The 8,514-nt window shown below is 40.6% G+C and overlaps 2 protein-coding genes and 1 long non-coding RNA gene across 3 annotated transcripts; all 3 read left to right on the top strand.

The window, feature by feature from the left end:
• The first annotated feature begins 743 nt into the window (after positions 1-743).
• On the top strand, positions 744-3,403 carry LOC133707426 (flavonoid 3'-monooxygenase). The gene is made up of 3 exons (XM_062132992.1): positions 744-1,280; positions 1,651-2,100; positions 2,549-3,403. Exons 1-3 carry the CDS (start codon positions 837-839, stop codon positions 3,197-3,199), a joined length of 1,545 nt encoding a protein of 514 aa, XP_061988976.1. The 5' UTR covers positions 744-836; the 3' UTR covers positions 3,200-3,403.
• Positions 3,404-3,856: 453 nt separating this feature from the next.
• On the top strand, positions 3,857-5,626 carry LOC133707429 (uncharacterized). The gene is made up of 6 exons (XR_009845115.1): positions 3,857-4,189; positions 4,336-4,395; positions 4,518-4,712; positions 4,805-4,852; positions 4,984-5,049; positions 5,154-5,626. It is a non-coding gene; the product is annotated as an uncharacterized LOC133707429 (long non-coding RNA).
• Positions 5,627-6,173: 547 nt separating this feature from the next.
• LOC133707427 (protein CANDIDATE G-PROTEIN COUPLED RECEPTOR 2-like) lies at positions 6,174-8,488 on the top strand. The gene is made up of 6 exons (XM_062132993.1): positions 6,174-6,559; positions 6,645-6,836; positions 7,616-7,778; positions 7,866-7,968; positions 8,058-8,139; positions 8,237-8,488. Exons 1-6 carry the CDS (start codon positions 6,272-6,274, stop codon positions 8,312-8,314), a joined length of 906 nt encoding a protein of 301 aa, XP_061988977.1. The 5' UTR covers positions 6,174-6,271; the 3' UTR covers positions 8,315-8,488.
• The last annotated feature ends 26 nt before the right edge of the window (positions 8,489-8,514 follow it).

Below are 8,514 nucleotides of genomic sequence, written 5' to 3'. Positions count from 1 at the left end.
ATAGGATCTTTCCAGCAAACAATATTATGAAGATTCAGCTTGCATTGGTATACATCATAAATTGTCTATTGGTAAGTATCTTGTGAAGATGAAACATTAGAAGAAAGGAAAAGAATGGATTTGTGATAATTCACCTGTTGGCCTAAGGCTTCTGAAAAGGTTTGAAGCGTATTAAGAATATTTTAGGCTGCTGAGACATGAGCCATTAAAGAAATTGGTCAACTTTTCAAGAAATCAAGGGTTAGTTTTATTGAGAATTTATACTATACACACATATGATACACACAAATGTAAACTACAAATAATCTTCAACTTTCATCACTGACCGTCAGATTTTTTATTCATGACGTACATGTGTATATAATAAAAATTTTGAATTTTATCCACCCACTAGAAAAAAACTCAAAAAAAGTGAAGGTTAATCAAATAGGGGTCGAGACTCCTCCACATCTTTTTCTACTTGCAGATATTTTACAAGCTTTTATTAATGGGTAATTAACAATGCGGCCATATTCTTGTGATTTTGTCAAGAGAGGAAAAGTCATAACCTATTCTCGGTCTTCCATATTTTTCTTTTCTAATCATATTTCTTTAAGGTTTTACCATGGGATACCGGTCCTTCAAATAAATAAGTGCATCTCTTGCCAAATAAATAAATAAATAAATAAGTGCATCTACCATTCACTTATACCAAAGTACTGAGACACATCCAACCTAACCCACACACGTTGTAACCTACTAGCCCCACGCACCTCACTCCCCAATCCACCAACCTCTATATTATGTCTGAAACCTTCAACACACTCGACTCAGATTGAACAGAAAGAAGAACAGCCATGTTTCTCATAGTAGTGATCACATTCCTCTTCGCCGTGTTTTTGTTCCGGCTTCTTTTCTCCGGCAAATCCCAACGCCACTCGCTCCCTCTCCCTCCTGGCCCCAAACCATGGCCGGTGGTTGGCAACTTACCTCACTTGGGCCCCTTCCCGCACCACTCCATCGCGGAGTTGGCGAAAAAATACGGGCCGCTCATGCACCTCCGCCTTGGCTACGTTGACGTAGTCGTGGCGGCATCAGCATCCGTAGCGGCCCAGTTCTTGAAGACTCACGACGCCAATTTCTCCAGCCGACCGCCCAACTCCGGCGCCAAGCACCTCGCCTATAACTACCAGGACCTCGTGTTCAGGCCGTACGGTCCACGGTGGCGCATGTTCCGGAAGATCAGCTCCGTCCATCTGTTCTCCGGCAAGGCCTTGGATGATCTTAAACACGTCCGGCAGGTAAAAATTGACCTGCTGCGAATACGTTAAAACTCATAGAATATTTTTAACTGTTTGTGCCCAAAAATAATATAACTGTAAAGTATTTAAGTTACTTAACGTACAGGGTCAGACACTGAGATTTTCACTCATCACCGCTTATTTTGTCATCATTATAAAACGTGTTCTTCATCTTAGTTAAAATTAAATAATAGTTAAATGATTTTCATTGACTGGAATGTTATCTACCTAATAAATTAACAGATATGTAGGCTCTTAATTAATTGGTCGTTACATAAGTGTTAAATTAAGAGTTACCTTTTTTGTTTTCCTAGCCTTTCTGAGTTTAATACATAAGTTTTTTTAATTAACTATGCAAAAATAATTGTAGGAGGAGGTAGGTGTGCTAGCGCATGCCTTGGCAAATTCAGGGTCAAAGGTAGTGAACCTGGCGCAACTGCTGAACCTGTGCACGGTCAATGCCCTAGGAAGGGTGATGGTAGGGCGGAGGGTTTTCGGCGGCGACGGCAGCGGAGGAGACGATCCGAAGGCGGACGAGTTCAAATCGATGGTGGTGGAGATGATGGTGTTGGCAGGAGTGTTCAACATAGGTGACTTCATCCCCTCTCTCGGATGGCTTGACTTGCAAGGCGTGGCGTCCAAGATGAAGAAGCTCCACAAGAGATTCGACGACTTCTTGACCGCCATTGTCGAGGACCACAAGAAGGGCTCCGGCACGGCGGGGCACGTCGACATGTTGACCACTCTGCTCTCGCTCAAAGAAGACGCCGACGGCGAAGGAGGCAAGCTCACCGACACTGAAATCAAAGCTCTGCTTTTGGTAAGTGCACGTGACACGTCTCTATCTCTCTTTCTTGTCTTGAACCCAAAATATACAGTTACGTTTAATTATGCGAAGATGATGATGATGGTCTTGACTCCTGACTGAGATGGATATATCAGGGCCTCTGAAAATCAAGAAATGGCACATGTAGGCTTTAGTGTGATTGGCCCTGTTCCTCGCATTTAGTGAGCTACTACCGGATCTAGTTAGATGGCCTTTTCCTATGTTACTCCCCCAACCACGTGGCCTACACCCAACCAACCCTACGGCACACATACATCACACATTAAGTGCATAACCTTGCTATAGTGAAGAAATTTAACCTAGGTTAAGTTTAGCCGCATTTTTACTGTGGTAACTTTATTATTCAATTTATGAAAACGGGAATAAGTTGGGATTATTCTAGAAACGTATTGTTTCTTTGACCCATATTATGTGCATGCAGAATATGTTCACGGCTGGCACTGATACGTCATCGAGCACGGTGGAATGGGCAATAGCAGAACTCATTCGGCACCCTCATATGCTAGCGCGAGTCCAGAAAGAGCTTGACGATTTTGTTGGCCATGACCGACTCGTGACCGAATCGGACATACCCAACCTCCCTTACCTCCAGGCCGTGATCAAGGAAACGTTCCGACTCCACCCATCCACTCCTCTCTCGTTGCCTCGTATGGCAGCCGAAAGTTGCGAAATCAACGGGTACCACATCCCGAAGGGCTCCACACTCTTGGTCAATGTATGGGCCATATCACGTGACCTGGCTGAATGGGCCGACCCACTGGAGTTCAAGCCCGAGAGGTTCCTGCCGGGGGGCGAAAAGCCTAATGTTGATGTTAGAGGAAACGATTTTGAAGTCATACCCTTCGGTGCCGGGCGAAGAATATGTGCCGGAATGAGCTTGGGCCTGCGTATGGTCCATTTAATGACTGCAACATTGGTCCACGCATTTGATTGGGCCTTGGCTGATGGGCTGACCGCTGAGAAGTTAAACATGGATGAAGCATATGGTCTCACTCTACAGCGAGCTGCACCGTTAATGGTGCACCCGCGCACCAGGTTGGCCCCACATGCATATAAAACTCCATCATCTTAATTAGAGAGCTATGTTCTAGTTCTAGTGTGGCCAGTTTGATGTCTCCATGTTTTCTATTTAAGTTTAAATTTGTAAGTTGATAAGGTGATTCTATGTATGCTGAATCACAAAAGTTGCTATCTAAATTCCATGTCCAATGAAAACGTTCTTCTTCCCTCTTGTAAAACTTTCTCTTTATATAATATATTCTTTTGATTTGTTAAATATATTTATTTCAATCATCTTGATCGAGATTCAAGACATAACTACTCAACAATGTAATAATGTAACAATGTGTACCAAGTTGACTATGGCTAACTTTCCCCTAGAAAGACCTATTCCAAAAGAAAATCAATGTATAGTGTAATTGACTCATAGTGGTGTTCACCTGGTTAATTACTGACCAACAAATTATACTATCATTTTTTTTTTGTTTTGAAAAGTGTTACTCAATCACTTCATGATGTAAATCCAAATATCCAATGGTGAAAAAACAAAACTACTCAACTTAAAAATAACTTTTTCATGGTGAAACGATTTCATCAATTGTGTGCAATTCTACTCTTTCTAAATGTACCCAGCAAATTTCTATGTAGACCCAGCAAATTTATTTGTTTATAAATATTTCTAATTAAACCACCTAAATTCCCATAATAACCTTTGTACCCAGCTAAAGAAACAAGCCAACAAGGCGATGTAAACTTCCCAGCTTCATACCAATCTTCTTCGGCAGTTTCTGGGTTCTTTCAATATGAATGCTGAGTCTCAGCAGCACTCAGTCCATGAAAGAGCAGAAATTCGAGAGCTACTTTGGCCGCAACATTGCCATCGATGCCAGCATGAGCATTTATCAGTTCCTCGTATGGATTCTACTACTCCTTTCTTTATACTGGTTCTGTATTTTGGCTAAAGAAGCTTTCTTTCCGATGTGGGTGTGTGTGAACTGGTGTAGATTGTTGTGGGAAGAACTGGGACTGAGATGCTCACTAATGAGGCTGGTGAAGTTACTAGGTAGTAGGTACCCTTTTCAAAGTTCTTAGCTTTGAACGACATAAGCCAGTTTTAGTCTAATTTGGGGTTGAGAATTGATTTATAGCGTTACAAATATTTGGTTTTGCAAGTAATGACATGAGTTTTGTTCTCTGGGTACAATGTAGTCATCTCCAAGGCATGTTTTCGCGGACTATTAGGCTTCTGGAAGCTGGAATTAAGCCGGTGTAATTTATTCTTTACCCTTGTTTTTATATGTTTTTTAGTCTTTGGATCGTCCCTCCTATATATTGCACTCATGAATTCAAACTATGGAATGACTAGTTTCTATGTTGATATATTGTTTCAGCTATGTTTTCGATGGGAAGCCTCCAGAATTGAAAAGCCACGAGCTGGCAAAGGGGTAGCTTTCTTACCGCCTAGTTCCATAAGCATGTGTTATTGATTGATGTGTTTTGTCCAATAATGCGTGTTGTACAGCAACTTTATATGCAGTTACTCAAAGAGAGTTGATGCTACTTGAGATTTGGCGACAGATGTAAAGGTACGTGTATATTTCTGATTTTGGACTAGTAACTTTGAGAAACCAGAAAATGTACCTCACAGCTGTCTTTTCTTGTTATTGACTCATTGCAGTCTGGCAATAAGGAAGACATTGAGAAATTCAGTAAACGGACAGTAAAGGTGAGCCCATTGCTTCAACTTCCTTCATGCTATCTGTACCATAGTTTGTGTGCCAGAACTTTGTATTTGTCACTTAGATCCATTACATGAGAATTAGAAGGTTTGAGGTCATATATTTTGTGCTTTGGCAGGTGACAAAGCAGCACAATGAAGACTGCAGAAGACTTTTATGGCTCATGGGTGTGCCTGTAATTGAGGTTGGACATTATTTATAATAAGTAAACTGCTGTATATGTGAGTTTCAGTTTGATACAGAATTAAATGTTTGCCATACTTTACTTGGATGAATTGAGTTTCACAGGCTCCCTCGGAAGCAGAGGCGCAGTGTGCTGTGCTTTGCAAGGAAGGAAAGGCACCTGTATACACCATAACACCCAGAACGAGCCATTTTTTGGTCTAAGAAACCCATTCTGGTACGAATCAAACACACCAAATCCCAGAACCCGAAACCAAGCGCCAGCAATTTAATTTTTGTCCTCCATTTCTCTCACCAACCACGGCCAAAGCCTCGTCTCTCCGATGGAAAATTCTCCGTCAAGCCCTTCTTCGCAAACCAACCGGTCCCTTCCTCAACCCTCTCTCTTCCTCTTTAATCAAACTGAGCTTGAAATTTATATATCTGAATTCTATGTGCTGGAGCAAATAAGCAATCTGCAATTGGGGTTAAGCGAATCACGAGGAAGACGATGCGAAGTTTCTATCGCTTAGTTTCTTTGCTGGGTACAAGATAAGGGCAGTTTGGGAAATTAGGTGATTTATTTAGATATATTTAAAATAAATAAATTTTGCTGGGTTTACTAAGAAATTTGCTGGGTACATTTAGAAACACCCATCCAAATATCCAATGGTGAAAAAACAAAACTACTCAACTTAAAAATAACTTTTTCATGGTGAAACGATTTCATCAATTGTGTGCAACTCTAACAGCTTCCCTATAATTTTTGTATTTTAGGAAAGCAAAAGTCAAAATTTTAAGTAATTTTTCATCCCCAACTCTAACAGATTCTCTATTTTACAGCAATCTCTGAAATCTTCATAATCATTTTAAGATTTTAGAGATTTCTATAAAGATTATGAAGATTTTAGAGATTGCTGTAAATTTAGAGAAATTTTTTTTTTTTCTCACTATCCCTAAAATATGGATAATTATTGGAAATCTGTTAGAGCAAAAGAGACTTATTTTTTCTTAAAATAGAGAAAAAATCAAAATATGAGAAACTGTTAGAGTTGCTCACAGACTTACTGATCAGACTAGATGAACATTATTGCGGTAACCAGGTGAACATTATTGCGTTAATAGTGCACTCTCGCATAGTGGTGCGTGACGCAGAAGCGACGTCGTCGTGATCTCTATATTACCAAAACTAATGCTTTGCTTTCTTTGATTAAACCCTTGATGCAATCTCTTCGGCCAGAGCTATGGCAACAAATCTCGTACAACACCTGAACGCCTCGGTCAACGCGCCGATCCCAAGCCTTCCCGCCACCGTCGACGGCGAGGATCGGAGGTTGTCCAGCTCAGACTGCCATGGTCTCTGGTACGACGCCGTTCTCGTCGTCCCTTCCGTCGTTTTCTTGGTCTACTTGGCCTTCCACGCCAAGAAGAACCTCAAGAAGCTCTCTAATGGCAGCTCTTATATCATGATTTCCTATTATGCCCTCGTCTGGGTCGCCGCCCTCCTCAACCTCGCCTGGTGCGCTCTTCAGGTCCGTGCAGCTTTTCGCTTTCTAGGGTTTGAAATTGCTTTTGGAATTTTAGGGTTTGAGATGAAATTGGCGGTTTGCAATACAGGGTTGGCAATGCTCTGGTGGAAAGGCGGTGGCTTGGAATCTGTTGACTTTGTTCACAGCTTCTGCAATGATGTGTTTGGAGATTAGCTTGGTGGCTTTTTTGCTCCAGGACAATTACTCAAGTGGAGTTGAAGCTCTAGCTCAGACTTCCCTTTTCTCAGGGATCGTTGTGAGCGTGGATACACTGCTCAAGGTACTATTGAAAATCCATGTCATTTTTACCTGTTTGTAATTGACCACTTGTTTCTGCATAATGTGATTTCGGCTTAATCGTTAGATATGACGTTTTGGTTGCAGTAGATTCTGTATGTATGATGTGGGGTGGTCTTGTTCCGGTTTCCACTTGTTTATAGTATTGTTGAGTGGATTATTACTGAATCAGTTCATTCAGATCCACAGTCTGAATCAGATAATGTGATCATCTGTTAGTAATACTATTTCCAATTTTATGTTCCAAAATCCTTTTGCTGTCTCTGAGCATGCATTCATTCATTCGTTCAGTGGTACAACTAGCAATTCAATGATCTCAGCAAAAGATCCTATTCTTCAAACGAGGTTGCAACCTGGTGTTTTGGTCTTGAAGAAGTTTTATTTTAACTTGACGAAGAAGTTTTATTTTAACTTGACGAAGAAGTTTAGTTACTTAACACTCTTGACAGTTACCTTTTGCATATGTAAAATGGTAACGGAAGATTACATATATACACCCAACACTGTCCGATCAATAGATTATATGGTGGAGAGTGGAGGTCCGCAATAGGGATTTTTGGCAGACGTTCACTCTAAAACAGGCCTTGTATATGTATGATTTAGTTGTCTTTGTATTTCTTTCCCCGTTCTTATTTTAACATCTTTGTGTTTCTCATCCCGTTCCAATAAAAAAAAAAAAAAAAAAAAAGTCTTCCACCTATGTACTGGCACTCGAACCATCTTTACATCTATGGGTTTAACATAAGCCTTGTTCATTTTCAGGCAATCTATGTATTCGGATTTGGGGTCCCTCTCTTCATGGTTGGTGTTGGAGGTACGACTGGAGTGAAATGGGGCCTATGGTTCTTCCACAAATCATTGCTTACTGCAGTCTATGGCTTCATATTGTTTGTGCATTTCTCCAAATGGAGAGAAAAGCTTCCGCGTGAGTACATGTCTGGTTCTTCTATTGCCACAGCTTTGTTTAAAAGTTTGACCAATTTAACATGTAGTTCTGTTCTCATGTTTGCAGCCAGACCAGCCTTCTACAACTACATTGTCGTGATGTTTGTATTTGGTGCTGTGACAATGTTTGCTTGTGGGCTTGCTGGAATCGGGGCTGGTTTTGGCATTTGGTAATTAAAGATTTGTTGAAAATTTGAATTAGGACAAAGTTATTGTCATTATCTTGCAATTAAAAATTTGAATTATGTATCTCTTGCAGGTTGTACAATTTGACAGAAATATGTTACCACGCTCTCTATCTTCCTTTCCTATATGTAACCTTCCTGGCAGATTTTTTCCAGGTGATCATTTCAGAATCATGGTTAAACAATGTTTTCTGGTTTTCAACAGCTTATGGGAAGGTGATAATCATGTAAAATTATGTTTTCTTGTTTACAGGAAGAACAATTTCTTCTGGATAATGCATATTACTCTGAGATGAAGGATGCAGGGTTCTTCGATGCTGATTGGGATTAGTCTCTCGGTAACTTGTAGCCATCTGGCCCTGCTTTGTATACCTTGTAAATAAGATACAATGTGTATTTCAAGGGTAAATTAGCGCACGAAACAAAAACCATACTCGTTGGGTGATAATTGTAAATGCAACTTTGTTGAGTAGTGAGAGCCAATCTAATTGACTAATTCTGTAGCCATCTGTGCTTAAATGAGCTTGCTTG

This window comes from Rosa rugosa, chromosome 4, assembly GCF_958449725.1.
Source record: "Rosa rugosa chromosome 4, drRosRugo1.1, whole genome shotgun sequence".
NCBI lineage: Eukaryota > Viridiplantae > Streptophyta > Magnoliopsida > Rosales > Rosaceae > Rosa > Rosa rugosa.
The sequence above is the reverse complement of the archived record's forward strand: the minus strand, read 5'-3'. Positions and strand labels throughout refer to the sequence as shown.